We start from the raw sequence: 25,641 nt of genomic DNA, 5'->3' as shown, positions 1-25,641 counted from the left end.
AGATGGACAGACGGACGGATGGATGGATGGACAGATGGATGGATGGACAGATGGACGGACGGATGGATGGATGGATGAGTGGATGGATGGACGGACGGATGGACGGACGGATGGATAGATGGATGGACGGATGGATGGATGGATGGATGGATGGACAGATGGACGGACGGATGGACGGATGGATGGATAGATGGATGGACGGATGGATGGATGGATGGATGGACAGATGGATGGACGGACAGATGGATGGATGGATGAGTGGATGGATGGATGGACGGATGGACAGATGGATGGATGGATGGATGGACGGACAGACAGATGGCTGTGCACTCCGAGACCCCTGGTCCCAGGGGCATGATCCTGCCCCTGCCTGCTGTACGGGAGCTGGGGGACGCAGCCAGCACCCCTGCACAGCACGGCTGGAGCTGGGGGGCTCCGGAAGGCCCCCCCAGGGTGCCCCCCCCATTCCCCCCCCACGGTGAGCGCTCACGTTGCCGTAGTCAATGTAGAAGATGTGGACTTTGGCGGCCGACTCCACCTTCTCCACCCGGGCCCGGTACCTGGAGGGCAGGATGGGGGGGGGTGGTGTCACCCCAAAACCACATCTCATCGTGGGGCAACGTCCCCCCACGCCGGGGTGGGGGGGGAGCAGGACCCCCGGCTCACCATTCTCCGTCAACGAACTTGGCGATGCAGAAGTCTCCACGGCGTGGGGTGTAGGAGCCCTCCACGGGCGGGTGGCTGCCCACCTCGGCGCGCATGTTCTCCATCAGCTTCTCCAGCTGGGCGCCTGCGGAGGGGCCCGATCCAGCACCCGCCTCCGGCCACCCCCACCGCGCACCCCGCAGCTGCGGAAGGGGGCTGCTCTCATTTAACCCAGGACACGCAGATTTTGGGGGCTGCCCACCAAAACTGAGCATCCTCGTCCCGCTGAAGTAAAGCCACCCCCCCCCCCCCGTTTCTGGGTGGCAAAGCACCCATGGGTGCTGCGGGTGCTGGAGCTGCGGCACCTTCACTATTGCAGAGGGGTGTTAAGAATTCAAGGGGTGCTGCTGCGTTACGGCTTCGCTGGGCACCCACTGCCGCAGCCCCGGGGTGCTCGGGGACGGCGGGGGGTCCCCGGGGAGCTGCACGTTCTCCGGGTGGGGACCCGTGCAGGGACCCCCATGGCACGGCTGGGGTGGGTGGGGGGTGTCGGCCAGCACCATGCCAGGCTGGGGGTGCAGGGATGAGCCCCCCATCCCCATCTGTGCCGAATGACGCTGCAGGGGTGGGGGGGGCAGAGAAAAGAGCGGGGGGGCCCCAGCCCCGTCCCTTACCCGTCTCCACGTCCTGCACGTAGAAGTGGAGATCGTCCGTGATCTCCGTCACGAAGACGGGCTTGTAGTTGGCCGTGCGCTCCTTCTCCTCCAGCACCGGCACCACCTCCTCCACCGGGGTCTCCTCGTAGTGGGACCACACCTGGGGGTGAGGGGGGGACACATTGGCTGGGGGATCCCCATGGCCACGCTTGATGTCACCGGCGAGCGGCCGGGACCGGGGCGGGGATGCTGGCTGTGCCGGTACCCAGCAGCTGGAGCATCCCTGGTCCCCAGCACCCTGGATCCCATGTGCCTTGGGGTGGGGACATCTCTTGGTGTGGGGACATCCCTCAGGGTGAGGACATCTCTTGGGGTGGGGACATCCCTCAAGGTGGGGACATCCCCTGGGGTGGGGACATCCCTCAAGGTGGGGACATCCCTCAAGGTGGGGACATCCCTCAGCATGGGGACATCTCTTGGTGTGGGGACATCCCTCGGTGTGGGGACATCCCTCAGCGTGGGGACATCCCTTGGGGTGGGAACATCCCTCAGCGTGGGGACATCCCTCAAGGTGGGGACATCCCCTGGGGTGGGGACATCCCTCAGCGTGGGGACATCCCTTGGGGTGGGGACATCCCTCAGCATGGGGACATCTCTTGGTGTGGGGACATCCCTTGGGGTGGAGACATCTCTTGGTGTGGGGACATCCCTCAGCGTGGGGACATCCCTCAAGGTGGGGACATCCCTTGGGGTGGGGACATCCCTTGGGGTGGGGACATCCCTCAGCGTGGGGACATCCCTTGGTGTGAGGACATCCCTTGGCATAGGGACATCCCTCGGGGCGGAGACATCTCTTGGTGTGGGGACATCCCTTAGCATGGAGACATCCCTCAGGGTGAGGACATCCCTCGGGGTGGGGACATCCCTCAGCGTGGGGACATCTCTTGGTGTGGAGACATCCCTCGGGGGGGGGGACATCCCTCAGCGTGGGGACATCCCTTGGGGTGGGGACATCCCTCGGGGGGGGGACATCCCTCAGGGTGAGGACATCCCTCGGGGTGGGGACATCCTCCAGGGCCAGTCCTGCCCCGTGCTCACCTTCTCCTTCTTCTGCTTGGCGGCCTCCTCGGCGGCCAGCAGCGCCTTGTAGTAGGGGCTGCGCTCGGCGGTGAAGTGGACCTTGGAGAGGGCGTGCTCCACCAGGGCCACCGACAGGTTGAGGCCCTCGATGTGCAGCCAGCCGATGAAGTTCCCCGCCTTGTCCATGCTCTCCACCTCCACCTCCACCTGCGGGCACCCGGGGGAGGGATGTCAGCCCTCCGCACCCTCAGCAGGATGCGGCCACGCGCCCGTCCCCACCCCACGCCTGCCCGCCCAGCCACCGCCCTCGCCCCCAAATGTTCGTCTTCCCCTCGGCGGCCCCGACCCTCACCAGGCAGCACCCCCAGCGCCTGGACACGGCGCAGCCTCACCGGGTGGGTGGATGTGTGCCGGGCACGTCCCGGGCAAAAGCCACCCCAGCGCCAGGTCTGGCAGGCAGGGTCCCCCCGGCTGGCACCCAGCTGTGACCCACAGCACCCAGCTGTGACCCACGGCACCCAGCTCTGCTCCCTGGCACCCAGCTCTGACCCACAGCACCCAGCTCTGATCTATGAGCACCCAGCTGTGACCCACAGCACCCAGCTCTGACCCACAGCACCCAGCTGTGCTCCCTGGCACCCAGCTCTGACCCACAGCACCCAGCTGTGCTCCATGAGCACCCAGCTCTGATCTATGAGCACCCAGCTGTGACCCACAGCACCCAGCTCTGACCCACAGCACCCAACTCTGACCCACGGCACCCAGCTGTGCTGCACAGGCACCCAGCTCTGCTCCTTGGGCACCCAGCTGTGACCCACAGCACCCAGCTCTGACCCACAGCACCCAGCTCTGATCTATGAGCACCCAGCTGTGACCCACAGCACCCAGCTGTGCTCCCTGGCACCCAGCTGTGACCCACAGCACCCAGCTGTGCTCCCTGGCACCCAGCTCTGCTCCTTGGGCACCCAGCTCTGACCCACAGCACCCAGCTGTGCTCCATGAGCACCCAGCTCTGATCTATGAGCACCCAGCTGTGACCCACAGCACCCAGCTCTGACCCACAGCACCCAACTCTGACCCACAGCACCCAGCTGTGCTCCCTGGCACCCAGCTCTGCTCCTTGGGCACCCAGCTCTGACCCACAGCACCCAGCTCAGCTCCCAGCAGTGCCCGGGGAAGGGAACCCGCGAGGGACGAGGGCAGGATGGTGCAAGGGATGAGGGCAGGAGCACGGCATCCTCTGCGCCTCAAGCTCCCTGCCTGCTCCCTGCCCGCACGCGGGGGCAGCTGGGGAGCACAGGCAGGGCCCGGCGCCGTGCGGGGCCAGACGAGGGACCGAAATGGGGCCGCCAGAGCCCAGCTCCGAGGGACGCCGTGGGGCTGCACCTCCTGCCCCCGCGCCGCTTCCGCAGGCAGCTCCTGCCTGCTGCGTCCATGGCTGGCGAACGCGGCCGGTCTTGACGCTCCCTGCATGGGAGCAGCACCCGGCTGGGGGGCAGGATCGTCCCCGGGTGGGTGCCAGGAGCCCCGCACCCCAGCCCGGCGCTGCCGGAGAGCCCACCAGCCTGGCAGGGAGGCAGCTCTGCCTGCACGGTGGCTCTGCCCGTGCCCTGTCCTGCCCGCACGTCTGCCCGCCAAGGGAAGGGCTCGGCGCTCACACGGCGCCCAGAGCAAACCGGAGAGCAAACTGGGGTGTGCAAACCAGGGTGTGCAAACCGGAGTGTGCAAACCAGCAAGAGCAAACCGAGGTGTGCAAACCTTCCAGAGCAAACTGGGGTGTGCAAACCAGGGTGTGCAAACCAGCAAGAGCAAACCGGGGTGTGCAAATCTTCCAGAGCAAACTGGGGTGTGCAAACCTTCCAGAGCAAACTGGGGTGTGCAAACCAGGGTGTGCAAACCAGAGTGTGCAAACCAGCAAGAGCAAACCGGGGTGTGCAAACCTTCCAGAGCAAACTGGGATGTGCAAACCACCAAGAGCAAACTGGGGTGTGCAAACCTTCCAGAGCAAACTGGAGTGTGCAAACCAGCAAGAGCAAACCGGGGTGTGCAAACTGGAGTGTGCAAACCAGCAAGAGCAAACTGGGGTGTGCAAACCAGCAAGAGCAAACCGGGGTGTGCAAACTGGAGTGTGCAAACCAGCAAGAGCAAACTGGGGTGTGCAAACCTTCCAGAGCAAACTGGGATGTGCAAACCAGCAAGAGCAAACTGGGGTGTGCAAACCTTCCAGAGCAGACTGGGGTGTGCAAACCTTCCAGAGCAAACTGGGATGTGCAAACCAGCAAGAACAAACTGGGATGTGCAAACCAGCAAGAGCAAACCGGGATGTGCAAACCTTCCAGAGCAAACCAGAGCGTGCAAACCAGCGAGAGCAAGCGGGAGCGTGCAAGCCAGCCACCGCTGGCAGCCTGCAGCCTGCCCCGGCACAGAGCTGCCTGTCTGGCAGTGCAGGCAGGGCTGCGGGCAGCGTTGCAGCCTTGCACACTTGCAGCCACGCCACCCTGCCAGGCCCTTCGCAGCCCGGGGGTGACGCACACCCGGGACACGTTTCACCGGGACCCCTGAGGCCGGGGGATCATTCCCGCTGCCTGAACCTCGGCTCTGCCGCTCCGGGGGGGAGCAGCCGGGCACGGCACGGAAACCCCGTCAGCAACTGGGGGTGCTGCCGGCCGCACGCTGCACCCCCCCGCTGGGGTGCCAGGCGGGAGCAGGGGAAGAGCATCTCTGCTCCATCCCAGCTGCGCGGAGACTGATGCTCCAGGGGCAGGGAGCATCCCCTGGGCACCCCCAGGCACCCTGCACCCCCCCGTGTTCCCCTTGCACCCTGGGCACCCCACGCACCCTGCACACCCTGCACCCCCCCGTGTTCCCCTTGCACCCTGGGCACCCCACGCACCCTGCACACCCTGCACCCCCCCGTGTTCCCCTTGCACCCTGGGCACCCCACGCACCCTGCACACCCTAGAGCACCCTGCACACCCCGTGCACCCTGCACAATCCCATGGACCCCTTACACCCTGCACACTCCGTGCACCCCAGGCACCCTGCGCACCCCATGACTCCGTGCACCCCGCACACCTCGTGCACCCTGCGCACCCCAAGCACGCTGCACACCCCCGTGCACCCCATCTATCCTGTGCACCCCGCACACCCGCGTGTGCATCACCCCGCAGCGCGCTGCCGCAGCCCCCACAACCTCCGGGGTCCCTCCTCACCGCCCGGGAGAGCGCCTGTCCCCAAACGCAGTGACGCTGCCCAGGACTGCTCTGAGCTGGGGACGGGTGAGGACCCCCAGAGACCCCCACGCCTCCGGAGCACCGCGGCAGCCTGGCGGGTGTCCCCGCCACCCCGCGACAAACCCACCGGCTCCCCTTTCCCCACGGCACCCGTTACCCCCTCGGCAGCTCTGCCGGGGCCGGTGACGTCCGTTAATCCCTGCAAAGCGGGTGGCACCCGGCTGGCGTCTGACACCGGGCAGGGGGTGCAGGTAACGGGGGGCTGCAGGGTGGGGGGGGGGCACGGGCACTGCCAAGAGCCGAGTCCTCCGTCACGGACCCCGGGCAGCGATCCCACTCGTCACCAAACCCAGCGGCTGGCACGGCTGGGGACCGCTGGGGACGTACGTGTCACCCTGCTGGGGACAAGCTTGGCGTTCCCGGAGCCCCCCTCCAGTCCCTGACCTGGGGGGCTTGCAGCCCCACGGCGTTTTGGGGGTGGGCGGGCAGGAGACGCGGTGCAGGCAGGAGACGCGGTGCAGGCAGGAGACGCCGCAGATGAAGCGCACAGGACCAGCCGTGCCCAGCATCCCGGGCAGCATCCGAACCCTGCCCAGGGTGGGGGTCCGCCCGCCTCCCACCCCAGGCCTGCCCCGCTGCAAAGAGCTGAGCCCCGGCCCGAGGAGCACCCCCCGAAAGGGTCACCCCTGGGGGGTACCAGCCACGGGGTGGGGGGCCGGGGGCCGGCAAAGCCCCGGCGTTTCTGCGCACATAAAGCCCCTTTGAGAGCATCCGTGGGGCGGCAGCGAGCCAAGGCTCCCGGCACGCGCCCGGCATGCTGATCGCCTCCGCTGCCCACCTGCCTGCTGCCGCTGCCGAGGAAGAGGAGGGAGCCCAGAGCCCCTCTGGAGGGTGCCCCCCAGACGTGCCGGTGCCAGACCCCTCCAGGTGTGCCACGCTGTGCCCGAGGGGCTCTGCCCGCCCCCGGCGAGTCCCGCCTGGGCTCCCGGGGCTGGTTCCAGCTGCCAGAAATGTGTTTGGCAACACGGGCGGGTGCCGGGTGCCACCCCGGGCAGGGCTGTGCCGGACCCCCAGGCTGCGGCGTGCCCGGGGCCATAGCGCCCGGTCCGTAACGCCTGGAGCAAGGCTCCGTGTCGGCCTCTGGCACGAAGCTGCATTTCCATCTAGCGGCGGCCGGACCAAACGGCAGCGGGACGCGGTGCAGCCACGGCACCGCACGCCTCGACCCCGGCTACGCTCGACCCCCGGGCAGCCCCTTCCCAAACCTCCCTGTGCCAGGCCAGCGCAGCTGTAAGTGCAGCCGCCCGCGGTGCACCGGCTGCCGGCAGAGCCGGGGCGCCCATGGGTGCGTGCAGCGCGTGCCCCGGCTCCAGCGCACAGGTGGAACACACGCGCACGAGTGCACACGCTCGAGCAAAGCACAAGCGACCGCGTGCCCCGCACACGGAGCATCGCCTGCCAGGATGCTGGGGAGCTGCACCCCGCTGCCCGCACCCGGGGGAGCGGTGGGTGCGAGCACTGACCCCCGGTACCGTGGTGCCACGAGGCTTCCCGGCACTGCACCGACCTCCGCGCCGTCACCCGGAGCGCCGGCGTTTCACCAGCCGCATCCCTCCGCCATCAATCCCTCGTCAGGGGCCGGTTGCTAATTGCAGCCGCACGCCTGGCGCTGCAGCGGTGAGCGGTGGTGGGCGCGCGGCTCGGCACCACGGCGCTGCCGGGGATGGGCAGAGGGTCGGCGTCTTCCCGCAGCCCCTTCCAGTTGCCGGAGCCGCGGCCCAGGACGGGGTTTGGCTCGTGGCCGGCGCGGCCACCGGGACGGCACACGCCAATGCCAGGGGTGCGGCAGAGGCTCCCCGCCGCGGACGGAGGGGGGGACAGGCGAGGTCTGGGCCGAGCGGGAGACGGATGGGCCCTTGCGCTGCTTTACAGGTGCCACATTGCGATAATTTAATTACCCCGCCGTAGCCTTCGTCCGGTTAACGGTGTTTGGCTCCGCCGGCGCTGCCGGTCACGCAGCCGTTTTGCCATCCTGAAGCCCATCAATCCTGTCGTAACCCTTCCCCGTTGCTTAAAAAAGCCTCGCAGCATCCTTCTTCCCTTCCACCGCGCGGGCTGCCGGTACGGCGCCTGCCACGGCACGTGCGCGGCCGGGCCCGGGGCTGCTGGCACGCCGCAGGGCAGGATGAGGCCCCGGGTCACCCGTTGTCCCCAAGGATGCTCATGCCGCCTCCGGTCCGGCTGGTTCCCGGGGAGCAGCACCCCATGCACGCGTGGTGGGACCCCCGCAATGCCGCTCCGGCGGTGTCCCCGTCCCCCGTGCCACCCCCCCTGCGGCGGGGTCACCGGCGAGGGGACGAGCGGGACGTTGATGGACTCGTGGTAAGGGGACGGGACGCAGCCGCTGCTCTCTGCTGTGGGGGGCAGGGGATGTGGGGGACCCACCCGTGGGGTACACGAGGCCGTCGGGTCCTGCAGCGCCCAGGGGACATCGCCGTCCCCCCGGGAATGTGCCACCAAGATGGGGACAGCAACCCCAGCTGGGGCCTGGCACCCTGCAGGGAGGAGGACAGAGGCACGTCCCGGGGTGCCGCGGGGTGCCGTCACCCCCCGAGGGGCCACCCCTGAGCACCCGCCGGCCCCACAGAGGTGCCCAGCCGGCTGCGGGCACCCACGGGCCCTTGGGTGACAGCTTCAAGTGCCACCGGTGGGCACGGCCCCGGCCCTGGGGCAGCAGGGGGGCTGCGGGGGGCGATGGCCCCGTTGGGGGGGCTGTGCGGGGACCCGAGTCCCTACGCCTCATCCCAAAGCCGAACTTCCCACTGGAGCTGCTTCCCCGACTCCTCGCCCCCGGGGGGTGCCGGGGCAGGATGAGGTCCCTGCCAGGCCGTGCCAGCCCCGCTGCCCGTCCTCTCCCCACGCAGCCCCCGCTCCCAGGGGGTCCCGGCCCCGCTCCCTTGCATGGCGGGTGCTGTTGGCACGTCCCTGTCCTGCGACCCCCCCCATCCCACCCCACTCCATCCCAACATGGGGCTGGGGGCCCCACAGACACCGAAATCCTGCGTGGGGTCCCAGGGACACCCACCCCACAGGGATGGGGGGGCGCAGGCGTGGCTTCGATCAGACACCAGAGAACCCACGTACCATCGGGGTGGGTTTTAACCCCCCCCAAGGAAAGACGCTCCCAGGTTTCCCCCCATCGCCTCACCCTGCACCCCCCCCCCCACAGCGTGCCCACCCACCCCCAGCACCTCCTCGCTGCCAGCCTGGGGGGCCGGGGCACCCCCCCACCCAGGACCCCAGGGACCCCCATCTCAGGAAACACATGAGCCCCCCCAGCACTGCTGGTGGTCCCCGCATCCCGCAGGGACGCATCCTGCCCGGTGCAGCGGCCTGTGCAGGAGAGCCGAGCTGGGCGCAGCACCGGGGGAGCCCCCGGCCCCCCACCCGTGTCCTCATTCTCTTGCATTAATTAAAACTCGGCCGAGGCTCCTCTGGAGCTGCCGCCCGGGGACCCACCGCAGCTCCGGGACACTTCGGCGCTGCCGGCGAAACCCTCGGCCACCAGCAGCTCAAGAGGGGCGTAAAACAGCGCGTGGGGGGGGGGGGGTCAGGCTCCACGGTGGGGGGCACAGCTCTGCTCCCCCCTCCCGGCAGCTCCCCCTGAGCCCACTCTGTACCCCCCCTCCCGCACCCCAGCAGCGATGTGCACCGGGTTGTCACCCACCCTGCAGCAAGGGCCACCCCAGCGCTGGCACCCACGGGACCCTGGGGGTGCTGGCATTTGCCCCCCCCACAATCCCTGGGGTTCATTAGCTGGCCGGCACTAATTATCCACCCGCACTGGGCCACCCCGCAGCTGCCGGGGAGGGGGGGGGGCAAGGTGGTGGTGGAGGCAGGACACCTCCCGGCCTGCACCCCAAAACGCAGCTGGCACCCATGCACCCATCACCCCGACACTGCACCCACTCCCCAGCCCACGGCGGAGCCTGACCCGCGCCCCCCCCGGCTCGTCCTCCATCAGTGTCCCAGCTTGTGTCAGGTCTCAGCCCTGAGCCCGGGACTGGAGCTGGGGGGGCTGCACCCGGGGGTCCCCGGACCCCCGCTCGGCTGGGAGCACCCGATCCTGCGCCGCATGGGGGCTGGGGGGGCACCGGGCAGGGATGGAGCTGCGTCCCCCCCCATCACCTTAAAGCTGCCGAGCTGCTCCGTTAGCACCGCGCCGCCTCCGTCCCTCCGTCCGTCCGTCCGTCCTCACCCCGCGGCACCCCCTCCTCCGGGGCTGGGGGGGGGGGGGTCCGGGCCGCCCGGCATCGCTGAGGGAGGGTGGGGGGGTGGGTGCTGCGCTGAGCCCCCCCCCCCCCCCCATGTCCCCAGCGCGGTCCCCCGGAGCGGGGCTGCGGGCAGGGAGGAGGAGGAGGAGGAGGGAAGAGGAAGAGGAGGAGGAAGCCCATCCCGCATCTTCCTCCCAGAGCAGCGAGACCTAAAATAGCTCCTGCCCGCCTCACCGGGGCGAACCGGGGCCGGTCAGGGCCCCTCCGGAGCTCAGCGGGCGGCAGCGGGCGGCAGCGGGCGGCCAGCGGGGCGGGTGGGTGCGGGGGTGCGGGGTTGGGGGGTGGGTGGGGGTGGGTGCCGGAGCTTTTGGCGAGACCGGCGGGTGCTCAGCATCCCCCGCTGCTGCTGCTGCTGCTGCCGGGCTCCCAACACGATGCGTCAGCAATCCATCCGCGCTCCCACTGAAGGACAAAAGGATGAGAGAGCCGCCTGCGCGGCTGCCGCCCGCACCGCCCGCACCGCCCGCACCGCCCGCACCGCCCGCACCGCCGCCTCCCGCCGCCGCGCCGGGGTTCCGCGGGGCCCGTCAGCCCGTTGAGAACCGAAAATGCCAGCCGGCCCCCGGACCGTCACCGCCGTCACCGCTACACCAGACTCCACCGGCACCGCACTGCGCGGGGGGGAAAGGAAAGGCTGAAAAACAAATCCGGCCCACGCGGGAAACGGGAACGGACACGCGGGAGGGGGGACGGGACCCCCGAAAGGAATCGCTGACCCACGACCGACGCCGCGTCGGGGCTCTTCCCCCGCCGACAGCCCCCCCCGCCTCGGCCTTTCCCCTCCTCTAATTGCTTTTGGGGTTTCGCCCCCCCCCCTCTTTTGGGGGCTTTTATCTATTTATTTATTTATTTTCACACATTTTTATTTTTAATTTTTCTTTCTCATTTTTAAATTTTTTTTTTAATTTTTTTTTTTTTTTAAATCCCCCCCCCCCCCCCCGCCGGCTTTTCCCCGCGGGTGGGGGCCGCCATGCCGGGGCGGCCGGGGCGACCGGGGCGGCCCCACGGGCGGAGGTGCGAGGCGCGGGCAGCGAGGCTCGCCGCGGCGGGGGGCTGCCGGGCCCCCGCTTAGCCGGGCCGCCCCCCCCCCAACCCCCCCCCCTGCACCGCAGCCTCCAGGAGCCATTTTGTCTTTTTTTTTTTTTTTTTTTTTTCCCCTCCCCTCCCGGAGCCGGCCCCCCCCCCGCCCCGGCCCCGCTCCCCCCTTTGCTCGGCGCCGAGCCCCCCCGGAGCGGCCCCCCCCGCCCCTTCCCCAGGTAGGTACGGCTGGAGAGCGGGGCTCGGCCGGGAGGGAGGGCTCCTCTTTCCTCCCCCCCCCCCATCCCCCGGCACCTATTGTCGGGTTTTTTGGGGCTAAATTTTCATTTTTCCTTCATCCCCCCCTGCTCGCCTTTCCCGCGGCCACCCCCCCCCCCACCCCACCCCCGGCACCGCGACCCCCCCCCCCCCGGCCAGCCGGGCCCAGCTTGTCGGAGCCGGGAGAGGGGGGGGGCCCTGAGCCAGTTCTCCTTTTCACGCCGACATCCCCAGACGATGGTGAATGATGAACGTGCCACATCATGAAGCTCTTGTGGCAGGTAACTGTGCACCACCACCGCCGCCGCCGCGCCTGGAGAGCTGCCCTGGTCTCCTACCTGACGGTACACGCGTGGATTCTATACGTCGCCGCCGCCTCCCCCGGACCCCAGAGCTGCCCCTCCGTTTGCTCCTGCAGTAACCAGTTCAGCAAGGTGGTCTGCACCCGTCGCGGCCTCGCCGAGGTCCCCCCTGGGATCCCCTCCAACACCCGATATCTCAACCTCATGGAGAACAACATCCAGATGATCCAGGCGGACACTTTCCGTCACCTGCATCACCTGGAGGTCCTGCAGTTGGGCAGGAACGCCATCCGGCAGATCGAGGTGGGGGCTTTCAACGGGCTGGCCAGCCTCAACACCCTGGAGCTCTTCGACAACTGGCTGACCGTCATCCCCAGCGGGGCCTTCGAGTACCTCTCCAAGCTGCGGGAGCTGTGGTTGAGGAACAACCCCATCGAGAGCATCCCCTCGTACGCCTTCAACCGGGTGCCCTCCCTCATGCGCCTGGACCTGGGCGAGCTGAAGAAGCTGGAGTACATCTCCGAGGGGGCTTTCGAGGGGTTGTACAACCTCAAGTACCTGAACCTGGGGATGTGCAACATTAAGGACATGCCCAACCTGACGCCCTTGGTGGGGCTGGAGGAGCTGGAGATGTCGGGCAATAACTTCCCCGAGATCAAACCGGGCTCCTTCCACGGGCTCAAGTCCCTCAAAAAACTCTGGATTATGAACTCGCAGATCAACCTGATCGAGCGGAACGCCTTCGACGACCTGACTGCGCTGGTGGAGCTCAACCTGGCCCACAACAACCTCTCCTCCCTGCCCCACGACCTCTTCGCCCCGCTGCGGTACCTGGTGGAGCTCCACCTGCACCACAACCCTTGGGACTGCGACTGCGACATCCTCTGGCTGTCGTGGTGGCTGCGGGAGTACATCCCCACCAACTCCACCTGCTGCGGGCGCTGCCATGCCCCCCTGCACATGCGGGGCAGGTTCCTGGTGGAGGTGGACCAGACCTCCTTCCAGTGCTCGGCGCCCTTCATCATGGACGCCCCCATGGACCTCAACATCTCCGAGGGGCGGGTGGCCGAGCTCAAGTGTCGAACTCCTTCCATGTCCTCCGTTAGGTGGTTGCTGCCTAACGGGACGGTCCTGAGCCACGCGTCCAGCCACCCGCGCATCTCCGTCCTCAACGACGGCACCTTGAACTTCTCCCACGTCTTGTTGACGGACACCGGGGTTTACACCTGCATGGTGACCAACGTGGCGGGGAACTCCAACGCCTCGGCCTACCTCAACGTGAGCACGGCTGAGCTCAACACCTCCAACTACAGCTTCTTCACCACCGTCACGGTGGAGACCACCGAGATCTCCCCGGAGGACATCTCCCCCAAGTTCACCAAGCCCGTGCCCACCACGTCGACGGGCTACCAGCCGGCGTACACCACCACCACCACCGTCCTGGTCCAGACCACGCGGACGCCCAAGCAGGTGGCGGTACCCACCGCCGACTCCGGCGACAAGATGCAGACCAGCTTGGACGAGGTGATGAAGACCACCAAGATCATCATCGGTTGCTTCGTGGCGGTGACGCTCCTGGCCGCGGCCATGCTCATCGTCTTCTACAAACTCCGCAAGCGACACCAGCAACGCAGCACCGTGACGGCCGCCCGGACGGTCGAGATCATCCAGGTGGACGAGGACATCGCGCCGGCGGCGACGACCACGGCGGCGGCTCCCGCCGGCGTATCAGGTGAGGGGGCAGTGGTGCTGCCCGCCATTCATGACCACATTAACTACAACACCTACAAACCGGCACACGGGGCCCACTGGACAGAGAACAGTTTGGGGAACTCTCTGCACCCCCCCGGGACCACCCTCTCTGAACCCTATATAATTCAGACCCACACCAAGGAGAAGGTACAGGAAACCCAGATATGACTTTTTTTTTTTTTTTGGGGGGGGGCTTTTTTCTTTTTTTTTGTTTCCTTCCTTCCCCCCCCCCCCCCCCCCCCGGCCCCCAAAATTACAAATGCAATAGAATGCACAAAAACAGAACAAAAAAACAAAAAACAAACAAACAAAAAAAAAAAAACAAAAAAAAAGGAAAAAATATAGACGGTAACTTTTGTACAGAGCGGGGGAGAGACTTTTTTTTCTTGTACATGCTTATATATTAAATCTATGGGCTGATAAGAGAAGCAGATTATATTAAAATTTAAAAAAAAACAAAACAGAACAAACAACAACCAGAAAGAAACTATTTTCTAACTCGCAAGTTCTATTTAAAAAGAGGGAGAGGAAAAAAAAAAAAAATAAAATTCAAACGTGCAGAAACCGGAGCAGCGGCGGCGGCGGCGGCAGGGCCCCGTGCGCGGTGCAGCGCGGTGCAGCGCGGTGCAGCGCGGCGCGGGGGAGACGCCGTAGCGGGGTGCGCAGAGAGGAGCCCGGTGGGGTGGGATGGGGTGGGATGCGGGGAGAGCGGGGCGGGGGGGGGAGGCAGGATGCGGCCGGACCCCCGTCCCACGGCGCTGCCCTGGCCGCGTGCTGCTTTCACCGGCCACGCCGGCTTCAAACCGGAGCAGGGAGCGGGACGGCGGTCCGAGCCGCCGCGCTGTGCCAAAATCTTCCAAATGCAATAAAAAAATTAATTTTTTGGGGATTTTTTTTTGGGGGGGGGGTGGTGGGGGTGGGGTGGGTGGTGCAGCCTGTGGGCCCGGGATGGACGTCTGCAATGTATTAAAGCAAAAAATTAACAAAAAAACCCAAGAAATGGGGGAAATTATAAAAAAAAAAAAACAAAAAACCAACCCAGGCGGGTGGGTGCTGGGCGTGCGTGGGGGGGCCGGCGGTGGAGGGGGGGGCGTGGAGCGGGTGCCCCCCGCTCTGCTCCGCGCCCCCTTTCCCACTGCACCACATCCTGCAGGCCCCGGCGTGCGCCGTCGCACCGGCACCGGGCACCGGCACTGGCAGCAGCCGCCGGCACAGGGCTACGGCTCCTGGGGGGGCTGGGGGGGCCCCCGCCGGAGACCCGACGTATGATTGTAGACCACCTTCAGCAACACGCTGCGATTTTTAGTCCTTTTGTTTTTTGGGGGGGGGGGGGGTAGGGGTATTTTTCCCCACACCCCCCCCTTCCCTTCCCCAAGTGGGGGTGAAGATGGGGGGACCCCCCCCTCCCCAAGCCCACCCCGAGGGCTGCTCGTGGAATGCGGGGGGGGGGGTGTTGCGGGAGAAATTAAGGGCTCGGGGGGCTCAGCCCAGCGATGGGAGGGGGCCGGGGGGGGCCCCCAACATCCGAGGGGGCTGCCAGGGGGGCGGGGGGGGGTCCCGGCGGGGACGGCAAGTGCCTCGTGGGGGTCCCGAGGGGCTGGGGGGGGGCCGGGGGGGGCCACGGGCAGGTTCGGGCAGGGGGGGGGGGGGGGGGGGTGTCCTCCCCAGCCGCTCGGGCACTGGAACTACTTTAATTTCTTATTTTAGCTTTAAAAAACAATTACCGGAGGGTGTCAAATCGGAATTAAACCTGAGGGAGGGGGGCGCGGGGGGGGGATAAAGGCGACGCAGAAGTTCTATCTATATCCATAGCTCTATATAACAACGCCAGAACGGTCTGACTGTACTGAGAACCAACCAACAGCAACCACAAAAAAACAAAAACAAGTGTATTTTTGTATTTTAATAAATATTGTTCAAAATTTGTAATGCTGTGTCCCTGAGGGGTTAAGCCAGTGGGTTGCGGAGGGCGGGGGGGGGGGGGGGGGGGGGGCTGCCGTGTCCCCCCACGCCCGCGGCCTGAAAGGGTTTCTGTTGCTGCTTTTTTGTCTTCCCAGCAGTAAAAAGCTTCCAAAAAATCACGGAGGGGGGAGGCGGGGAGGAAAATGGAGGGAACCGGCGCAGGAGGGGGAGCGAAGCGCGGGGGGCTACCCCGAATCGGGGGGCAAAATGTGGTGGGGGGGGGGGATGGGGGGGGTATCTGTGCCCCCCCATCAGCTCGAGCATCCGGCCGAGCGTGTGCGCGCCAGGACCCCCCGGCATCGCCCGCTTTGGGGCACCGCGGCGGTGGGCGCCCCGTTAAGAGATGCCGCTGCGGGACCCCCCGGCCGGGGCGCGTGGGATGGCCCCCCCCGTGCTCCCCAGGGGCTGCTGGTGGGGGGCCAGGGCCGTTCCCCCCCCCCCCCCCGATTTATGGGTTCCCCAGCTGGCAAATCTTAATTGGCCATGAAAGGCGGGAGCGGGCGCCGAGGCGAAGGATGAAGCCGGGAATGAATCACCCGGCGGTGGGTCCCGGCTGCCCGCGCTCCAAGATGGTCGGGCAGGCGGAGGGGGATGGAGGCCGATGCCGGCACCGCGGTGGGGACACCAGGACCCCCGGCTCTGCGGGGACACGGGGAGCCCTGGGTGTGTGGGGATGCCGGGACCCCCGGCTCTGCGGGGACACCGGGACCCCACGGGGGGGCTCTGCGGGGACATGGGGACCCCCAGGTGCCAGCGGCGGGGATGCAGGGTGCCCCGGGTGCTGGGGACGTGGGGACCCCCGGGGACAGCGGGGTCCCCGAGGTGCTGCCTCTGTCCCAGCCCTTGTGGCAGCGCCGGGGTGATGGTGCCTGCGGAGAACCCCGGGGCCACCCCGGTGCTGTCCCCATGTCCCCGCCTCCGGCATCGGGGATGTAATAGGGGCCCCCCCCCCCAGGGACCCCAGCGCCCCCCAGACACCCCCCCCCCCCCGGCACCCGGCTTCACCGGCTCCTGTGCCGGGACCGAGCCCTCACGCGGTGCCTGGCCACCGCGCAGCACCCGGTTATCGCGTCGGGAGTTTGACGTTGGGATTTTAGGTGGGGGTTTTTTTTAGGCTTTTTTTTTTGCTTTTTTTGGTGAAATCAGGAAGGTTTCTATCAAAACACGCGTCTGCTTTTCTCTTTATTACCAGCTTTTATCACTCCGGCTGATCTGCTAATGCAAACACCGCTCCCCGTCTTCCTCACGGCTGGCTGAGCTCCCCCCCCCCCCAGCCCCGGCTTTCCTGGGGGGCCTTCCTCCCCGCCGGCACCTCCGCACTCCTCCTCCCCGTGCCATCCTCCGCCGGGGCCCGCCCGGGCAAAATTCCCATTTGAACCTTTAATTCGGCAGCGAGGCAGGAGGGGATGGGGTTGAAGTGACATATTGATTTTATTTAAGCACTTAGCTTTAATTTTAGCCTTAAATTAGAGCACCCGAGTAAATCATCTCCCCGCCGCTATAAAAAAGGGCTGGAGGGGACTGGGGGGGGGATGTGGGGGGACCCTGCGGTGGGCACGGAGGGGCTGTGGGCGGCCAGGGCATGCGGTGCCACGGGGGCAAAGGGCTGCGGTGCACCGGGGGCTGCGGTGTGCTCGGGGTGGGGGGGCTGCAGCGGGATCAGAGAGGTTGCGGCAGGATCAGTGCAAGGGGCTGCGGTGTGGTGCGATGGAGGGGCTGCAGCGCGAACGGGGGGTGCAGCGCGAGCGGGGGGTGCAGCGCGATCGGGGGGTGCAGCGCGATCAGTGCAAGAGGTTGCGATGTGATGCAATGGAGAGGTTGCAGCGTGCTCGGGGGGGGCTGCAGTGATTGCAGCGTGATCAGGGGCTGCAGCGTGAGCAGAGGGGTTGCGATGTGATCAGCGGGAGGGGCTGCAATGCAACCAGGGGGCTGCGGGCTTAGCAAGGGGCTGCGGTGTGCTGGGGGGCTGCGGTGTGCTGGGGGGCTGCGGTGTGTTTGGGGGGCTGCGGTGTGCTGGGGGGCTGCGGTGTGTTTGGGGGGCTGTGGTGTGCTGGGGGGGCTGCGGTGTGCTGGGGGGGCTGCGGTGTGCTGGGGGGGCTGCGGTGTGCTGGGGGGCTGCGGTGTGTTTGGGGGGCTGCGGTGTGCTGGGGGGCTGCGGCGTGCTGGGGGGCTGTGGTGTGCTGGGGGGGCTGCGGTGTGCTGGGGGGCTGTGGTGTGCTGGGGGGGCTGCGGTGTGCTGGGGGGCTGCGGCGTGCTGGGGGGCTGTGGTGTGCTGGGGGGCTGCGGTGTGCTGGGGGGCTGCGGTGTGCTGGGGGGGCTGTGGTGTGTTTGGGGGGCTGCGGTGTGCTGGGGGGCTGCGGTGTGTTTGGGGGGCTGCGGTGTGTTTGGGGGGCTGCGGTGTGCTGGGGGGCTGCGGCGTGCTGGGGGGCTGCAGCGTGCTGGGGGGCTGCTGTGTGTTTGGGGGGCTGCGGTGTGCTGGGGAGCTGCGGTGTGCTGGGGGGCTGCGGTGTGCTGGGGGGCTGCGGCGTGCTGGGGGGGCTGCGGTGTGTTCGGGGGGCTGCAGCGTGCTGGGGGGCTGCTGTGTGTTTGGGGGGCTGCGGTGTGCTGGGGGGCTGCGGTGTGCTGGGGGGGCTGTGGTGTGCTGGGGGGCTGCGGTGTGCTGGGGGGGCTGTGGTGTGCTGGGGGGGCTGTGGTGTGCTGGGGGGCTGCGGTGTGCTGGGGGGCTGCAGTGTGCTGGGGGGCTGCGGTGTGTTCGGGGGGCTGCAGCGTGCTGGGGGGCTGCAGCGTGTTCGGGGGGCCGTGGCGTGCTGGGGGGGTTGCGGCGTGCTGGGGGGCTGCTGTGTGTTTGGGGGGCTGCAGCGCGCTGGGGGGCTGCGGCGTGCTGGGGGGCTGCGGCGTGCTGTGGGGGAGCCGGTGCAACGCTGGAAGTGCCACAGCACCGGAGCCGGCTGGTCCCCGCTCCCAGGGCTGGGAAAGTTTCCTGCCCGAATCCCCCGCCGTACCTGCGGGCAGGGGGGCTGGCAGCGCAGGCAGGGGGCCGGGGCTGCAGGGACGGAGTGGCACGGGAGGAGAGCTGGCGCTGCCGGGCGAGGGACAGACAGACGGACGTCCAGCCGTACGGACGAGGGCGGGTGGGCATCCGCGGGCAGCCCCGTGCCATCGCCTTCGTCACCGGCTTCGCAGAGCCATGCAAAAACCGGAGCGACGGGAATATAAAAGCCTTTCATTGGCGGCTCCGGCGGCGATGCCAGGCGCGGGCCCCCCCCTCGCACACACGCCATCCGCCCGCCACCCACCCCCCGTGCTTTTTTTTTGGGGGGGGGAACGGGAGATCTCAGCTGCCAGAGATACTTTGCCGCTCGCTGCCGACAGCCAGCCCGGCCGGCAAGGGCACGCCGGCCCCCGGTGTGGGCAGGGCTGGGGGGTGCCCCACGCTGAACCGCACCGGTGCACCCCTGCAAACTGCCCCACGGCCGCCCCACGGCCGCCCCACGGCGGGGTCTCCATCCATCCCGGCGGGTTTAATGAGGAAAACACCCCAGAGGGGAGCGGGGGCCGAGCGGCAGCTGCAGCATCCCGTGATTAAAACCTATAGGCTCGTTAAGGATAATTTCTATGGCAACCTCCCCGGTGGGGACCAGCCTCTGTGCCGGCACGTGCCAGTGGGCGCCGGTGGCTCTGCCGGCACCCCGAGAGATGGACGGGGCACCCTACGGCACATCCCTGGCACCGCCGCGGCCGGGGGTCCCTGTCGGCCCCCCGCTCCCCTGGCCAGGGTGGGCGCAGGGACGGGGTGCTCGGCCGGCGGCGGGGGACGGTGGCCCGGTGCTGGGGTCTTTTCTTTCCCCACCGGCACACGGCGATGGCTGGTTTCGGCAAGAGCAGCTCGGTAATTAGCCGCCGTGCTTGGGAAAAGGCAAATATTTACTAAATAAGAATATGCAGTTTCAGGAAAAAAGCAAATGTCACAGCAGCCGCCGAGAAACCCCCGCGGCGGTGGGACCTGGGGGGGGGGATGCTCCCCGTGCCCGCCCCAGCGCAGTAGCTGGGGGCGGGGGCATGGCGGGAGGGTCGGCGCAGGCTCCCACCAACGCTGTGAGCGGGGCACCCGGCCCCTTGCCATCGCCCAGGGCTCCGTGGTGGCACCCCCGGGGGTCCCCTTGTCCCGGTGACACCGGGCGGCCGTCCCAGGCCCGTGCCCTGCCACGGCAGGCAGCTGTTACGGCGGCGTGGGCTCCCAGCCGCTCGGCACACAACCCAACATGGGGCTCCCGTTAATTATTCTTATTGCTGCGGATATTTTTGGCTCCGGTGCTGCAGATGGGTTGGTTTGGTTTTGTTTTTTTTTTTTTTTTTTTGCAGCTCGGCGGGTTTGCGGCGGCAGCGTGCCGTAACGCGCTCTGTGCCCCGCGCTGCCGGTTGGGCCCGGCGGGGTTCGGGTGCTCTCAGAGCAGGGAGGTGGGAGCGGGGCGATACGCTGGCGTACAGGAGATTTAACGACCGGTAATTTAAGGCTCGGTTCATCAGAGCGCGACAAAAAGCACGCTGGATTTTGGGCCCGAGAAATTCTGCAGACGGGGCAATTTTCCGGTAGTCCCAGAGGACCGGGCAGCTCCTGCCGGGATCGGTGCGGTGCCCACCACGGCAGAGCATCGCCAGGGTGCCGAGAGGCAGCGCCGGGGGGTGATCACCCCCGCATCGCCCGCCTGAGCTGGGGTGGGGGGGGTTAACCCGGCACCGCGATCACTACGGTGCGGGCAGCTGCGGCACATGTGGCTACCGGTGCCGGCACGCTGCCCGCACACGCCCGGATTAGCCGAGCGCAGGACCGCGAGCCATCGATCCTCCCCGAGCATCGCCGGCAGCACCGCGGCCGCTGCCAGCCCCGACCTCCTCTTGCCCAGAACGAGCCGGGGCGCGTTAGTCACCGGGCCGCCGGCTTCACCTGGCCAGTGAGTCAGCAGCAGACGGAGCCGCCGGGTTAAAAATATCCCCGCAGCCCGCCGGCAGGCAAGGGCACCGCGAGGAATTCGGCTGCTCCCACCCCCGGCACCGGGCTCCCATCCCGCCGGGCAGCACACGTGTCCCTGGGCTGCCGCGGGGGCCTCGGGGACCGCTGCCAGGACCCCAAGCACCAGCCACCTCTGTGGCCCCCCCCCGGCACCCGGCTGCCTTTTGCCGTGTTGGGCTTTGCCGAGCTCGGCGCTGGGGGTCCCGGCGCTCACGGCGTGCCGCCCGAGTCCCCAGGGACGTGGCAGGGAGAGGGTCCCCCCCTCCCCAGAGCGGGGCTCGGGACCCCCTGCCCTGCCCGCGCTGCCTTCCCCGGGGCTCGGCACGAGGGGTCCTGCCTGCACGTGGCATCAGCCCTGCGCCCCCCTGCAGCCCCCCGGGACACCCACCCTCCCCATGGCGCGGTGCCTCCCAGGGGACCTCCGTGCTCCTCCCCGCTCCATCCCCTGCACTGGGAAGCCGAATTCACCGAGTTACGGCGGTGCCCGGCAGCTTGTCCCCATCGCCGTTGCCGTCCTCACCCAGGGTGACCCCGGGAACATCGCTGCGCAGCTCCCTGCACGGTGAAGCCCCCGCAAAATCCCGGCCCCGGGGGGGGGAGTGATGGGGACCCGGTGCCCCGGCATGGGCTCCCACAGCCGACACGGAGACCCCCGTGTGCGGCACAGGGAGCTCGGCTGGGAGGAAGAGGAGGAGGAACGGCAGCAGCGGAGGAAAGCGGGCGGGTGAGTTGGCCAAGGGCTGTGCCGGCAGCACGGCAGCCCCGGGCAGACGGACGGACGGACAGACATCCTCATCAAGATTAAAAAAACCCAGAAGCAAGAAGCTGAGCGACGTCCGAGCGGCAGCCATCAGCCCTGCGACACAGCACCGCTCCCCTCCGGCTGCACGCCGCGCGCTGGGCATGCACGGCACCGTCCCCGCTCCGGGCTCCACCAGGGCTGGCGGGGAAACTGAGGCACGGCGAGCCCCGCTGCACCCGCCGTGCTGTACCCCAGCTGCTGCAGCAGCAGCATCGGCGGCAAGGGGCGGCTGAGCACCATCCTGCCTCTCCCCTCTCCTCCCCGGCAGCACCGCGGGGCTGTGCCGGCACCGGCCGAGATGCTGACGCGTGCCAGGCCGCTTTCCCGGTTGCTTTTTTTTCTTTTCCCCCAAGCCTGAACTGCAGACTGCGGCAAGCGCGTTTTCTAAGGGGGAGAGGATTTTCTTTGCCGTTCCCCCTCCCAAGTAATTAGGATTGCAGCACGGGCCATTTGCATAAACAGTTTAGCGACTGCCGGGGCTGCTTTGCATAACGCGCCGCTGTGCCGCGCCCCGTCCCCACCTAATTTGCCTTACGGGTTGGAACCTCCTAAATTGGGTTAACGCTGGGCCAGGAGGACGGCGCAGTGCCGCTGGCAGCGGCGGTGGGAACCCCCCCCGTCCCACGCGGGGTCCCCCAGGGCTGGGAAAACCCATCGGCTCTGGGACGGAGGGTGGGGGCGGCCGGCGGGGTTTGGGGTGCCGGCGTGGTGCGACCGCGGCTCTCCGAAGCTCCGCCGCGACGTCCCCGGGCAGCATCCCAGCTTCCGCGTGGCCTCCTCGCCGCAGCCACGTGCCGGCTGCCACGGCCCGGCTCCCGGAGGTGGAGCGCATCAGTGCCGGGCGAGCGGCCCCCACGTCGCGCCGGTAAAGCCCGGCGGGACACCGCGGATGGCTGGCGCCGTATAGACGCAAAATAGTCTGCACCTTGGGGAAAGCTGGCAGCCCGGCCGACGTAATTAAATCAGGCACCTTGTCAAAATAAGGCTGCTCATTTGCACAACATGAGCACGAGGGGGGAAGGGGTGGGACGAGGATCCGGCAACCTTCCCGGTGCCGCCTTGGCGCAGGCGACGGCAGCCGCTGAGCTCTCCTGTCCAACGCCCGGCACCCCGGAGCATCCCGGTCCTGTCCCATGCCGTGCTCCGGGCACCCTCTGGCCCCGTCCCCAGGAGGTGACGGATGCGCGGTGCCGGCACGGCTGTGGGACAGCCACCCCCTGGGCCACGGCAACCCACCGGCGCTTGGCCGGGCTGCGGCATTCAAAGGCAAGAGCCGTCGCAGCAGCTCCAGCATCACCAAAGGGTTTTTTAACGGCTTTTGCCGCGCAGAACTACTCCTTCCTGCTCCGGCAGGGACCAGCGCGCCTTGGCGAGAGGCAGGTTTTGCCCACGGTTCAATAACCGGTCCCGTTGTGGGATGCTGACCCCGGTGAGCGCGGCTGCAGGTGGGGGATGCTCAGGGGGATGCTCCCAGGGATGCTCGGGGGGATGCTCGGGGGGATGCTCAGGGGGATGCTCCCAGGGATGCTCAGGGGGATGCTCCCAGGGATGCTCCCAGGGATGCTCGGGGGGATGCTCGGGGGGATGCTCAGGGGGATGCTCCCAGGGATGCTCAGGGGGATGCTCCCAGGGATGCTCGGGGGGATGCTCGGGGGGATGCTCAGGGGGATGCTCCCAGGGATGCTCAGGGGGATGCTCCCAGGGATGCTCGGGGGGATGCTCGGGGGGATGCTCAGGGGGATGCTCCCAGGGATGCTCAGGGGGATGCTCCCAGGGATGCTCGGGGGGATGCTCAGGGGGATGCTCCCAGGGATGCTCGGGGGGATGCTCCCAGGGATGCTCAGGGGGATGCTCCCAGGGATGCTCGGGGGGATGCTCCCAGGGATGCTCGGGGGGATGCTCAGGGGGATGCTCCCAGGGATGCTCAGGGGGATGCTCCCAGGGATGCTCAGGGGGATGCTCCCAGGGATGCTCCCAGGGATGCTCCCAGGGATGCTCGGGGGGATGCTCAGGGGGATGCTCCCAGGGATGCTCGGGGGGATGCTCCCAGGGATGCTCAGGGGGATGCTCCCAGGGATGGTCGGGGGGATGCTCCCAGGGATGCTCGGGGGGATGCTCAGGGGGATGCTCCCAGGGATGCTCAGGGGGATGCTCCCAGGGATGCTCGGGGGGATGCTCCCAGGGATGCTCGGGGGGATGCTCAGGGGGATGCTCCCAGGGATGCTCAGGGGGATGCTCCCAGGGATGCTCGGGGGGATGCTCAGGGGGATGCTCCCAGGGATGCTCCCAGGGATGCTCTTCCGCTCTTCGGCCCATGGTCTCCAGCCCCGTTTTCTCTCAAAGAACAGAAAGGCGTGAGGGCTGAGACCCACTGGCAAGCGCTTGTTTAGTTTTTAACGAGCCCAGCCAGCGCCTGGGTGAGAGCTGCTTCTCCCGGAGGACTCGGGCTCCCTGCATCCCTGGGGGGGGCCTGGCAGCACCCACAGAGGGCAGGGACCATCACCGGCCCCGTGGCAGGCAGCAGGCAGCACCGAGGGGCGGGCAGGCAGGCAGGGAGGCAGGCAGGGAGGCTCTCTGCCCGCTCCGCAGAGCAGCGCCTGCCCCTTCCCAGCTCGGCGCAGAGCCGCGGCCTCCAGGGCTCCCGCAAACTGCTGACGCAGCAGCTGGAACCTCTAATTAAAACTATAATGATCAAGGAAAAATGTGGGCTACAAGGCGATCAGTGAGGGAATAAACCCCCCCCCCCCCCCGCAGGGGCTGGGCTGCGCGGACCCCCGCTCCAGGGGGGATTTACAAAGCCGATATCGAGATGCTGGCAGCAGGATTAGCAATTCCCCGTGGGGCGAAGCCGGGTCCAGCCCCACACATGTGGGGGGGGCGAGGACAGGGAGGGCACAACAGGCGTCATAGCGAGGATTTCGTGACAGATGCCCAGGCGCTGCCCATCGCTTCTCTCTCCATCAGCGAGGGAGGGGTGAAGTGCCACCCGTGACCCCCCCGCTCCTGCTGGAGCCCTGTAATCTGGGGGAAAATGGGGACCCCTCGCCCCGGGCAGGGATGTGGAGGAGAAGGACTGGGGAGGGGGGGGGGCAGGCTGCTGGGTGCCAGCACCCATGGGTGGGGGGAGCCGGGGTGCCCGTGGGAAGGGACCCCCATCCCGGGATGTTGGGGCGGTTACTGCGGGATGGGTGTCCTGCCCCGGGGGTGCCAGGTACCGGTGATGGGGAGGGACCCCCGCAGCCCCGGCATGCGGCCACCCACCCCACGCCACCAGCAGTCGTTAAGCCCCATCACTGCCTGCTCATAACGAAGCGGGCTGCCTGCGGGTGCTGGCGGCTGCGCGCCCAACACGCCCCCGGGTGCCGTAAAGGAATAAATCCGCTATTCCACGTAATGGATTGTCTATAATGACTTGGCGAGGTCACCGAAGGGAGCAGTATCGTTAGCAGCACGGAATAATTCCCCTCCTCTTCTCAGCCAGATCCCCAAGCCGGCCCTGGGAGGTCTCGGCCGAGCCGCATGCCGTGCCGGAGCAGTGCCGGCGCAGCCGGCAGCACCGTCCCGGGCTGCTTTGCTGGCAGAGCCCAGCTTTGCACCCCAGGATGTTTCTTGGCGTCGGTGCTTGGGGTATCCCCAGCGTGCCTGCAAAGCACCGGCACTTCAGATGGCGCGGTGCGGTTCTGTGCCGGCACAGTGCGGTTCTGTGCCGGCACAGTGTGGTTCTGTGCCGGCACGGTGTGGTTCTGTGCCGGCACGGCTTTCCAGCTCGCTCCCGCTGCTCTGCTGGGGTGAGCGGGGCTGGAGGTGGCTGTTACCGCACCATCACGCTGTCCCGGCTTGGGCAGCCCACGGAAACGTGCCAGCGGTGACCGAGCACCGTGCCGGCACCGGGGGGGTGACACATCGCCTGCACGCCCGCCACACGTTTGGGGCTCGTCACCTCCCGTCCCCGTCCCCTGCTTCTTGCATTGCAACCCCGGGTTTGAAGTGCGGCAGTGAAAGAGGTGAGGAAAAAACGGGGAATAAAAAAGAAAAGGTTCTTTTCCGCTCAGTTCCTGGAGGACTCGAGCATTTAGCCGAGGAGTTTAAAAGCCCGCTGACCCGGCACGCGCCGGCGGCCGGGATTATGGAGAGAAAACCTTCAAAGGGCCCACGGAGCCGGGGGGACGTGGGCAGGGGAGGAGGAAGATGAGGTCCTGCCGCCCCGGCCAGGCGCTGCCCGCGCTGCCGGCACTGCCCGCGCCAGGCTGTGCCCGGGGAGGGTGAGCCAAACGCCAGCCCCGCTCTAAAAATATAGGCCTGACCCTGTTCTAAAATTACCGCTCGGCACCCGCCGCTGGCAGGGAGATCGGCCCCGGGCTGCGGATCCGGCAGCGGGAATGGCTCCCGCTGCACTTCCCGGCTGGAAATTGCTGCATTGCAAAAGAGCCGGGGGCTGGGGGGGGCTGGGGGGGCGGCGGGGGCTGGCAGGGGCTTCAGACAGCGGCACGCACCCGGTGTCCTGGGGGACGGGGGACGTTTTGGGCCAATTTCCCACAATTACGGCACTGGGGGGGGGGGGTCAGGGA

At 67.5% G+C, this 25,641-nt stretch overlaps 2 protein-coding genes across 3 annotated transcripts in view; one reads left to right on the top strand and one right to left on the bottom strand.

The window, feature by feature from the left end:
- SND1 (staphylococcal nuclease and tudor domain containing 1) overlaps window positions 1-25,641 on the bottom strand; it is a 138,007-nt gene that overhangs the window by 2,414 nt on the left and 109,952 nt on the right. For both annotated transcript variants that reach the window (XR_008575445.1, XM_054813103.1), the window contains exons 17-20: window positions 2,400-2,588; window positions 1,320-1,461; window positions 667-790; window positions 491-560 (exon numbers count right to left, since the gene is read on the bottom strand). Coding sequence is in view for 1 of the 2 variants with exons in the window: in XM_054813103.1 (XP_054669078.1) it covers window positions 491-560; window positions 667-790; window positions 1,320-1,461; window positions 2,400-2,588 (525 nt within the window). In the remaining variant the exon portion in view is untranslated. The remainder of the gene's footprint in view (window positions 1-490; window positions 561-666; window positions 791-1,319; window positions 1,462-2,399; window positions 2,589-25,641) is intronic.
- LRRC4 (leucine rich repeat containing 4) lies at window positions 11,403-13,466 on the top strand. The gene has a single exon (XM_054813131.1). The coding sequence runs from the start codon at window positions 11,508-11,510 to the stop codon at window positions 13,464-13,466; it is 1,959 nt and encodes a 652-aa protein (XP_054669106.1). The 5' UTR covers window positions 11,403-11,507.

This window comes from Grus americana, chromosome 1, assembly GCF_028858705.1.
Source record: "Grus americana isolate bGruAme1 chromosome 1, bGruAme1.mat, whole genome shotgun sequence".
NCBI classification, from domain to species: domain Eukaryota; kingdom Metazoa; phylum Chordata; class Aves; order Gruiformes; family Gruidae; genus Grus; species Grus americana.
Note: the sequence above shows the minus strand (reverse complement) of the source record. Positions and strands in the feature narration are given on the sequence as shown.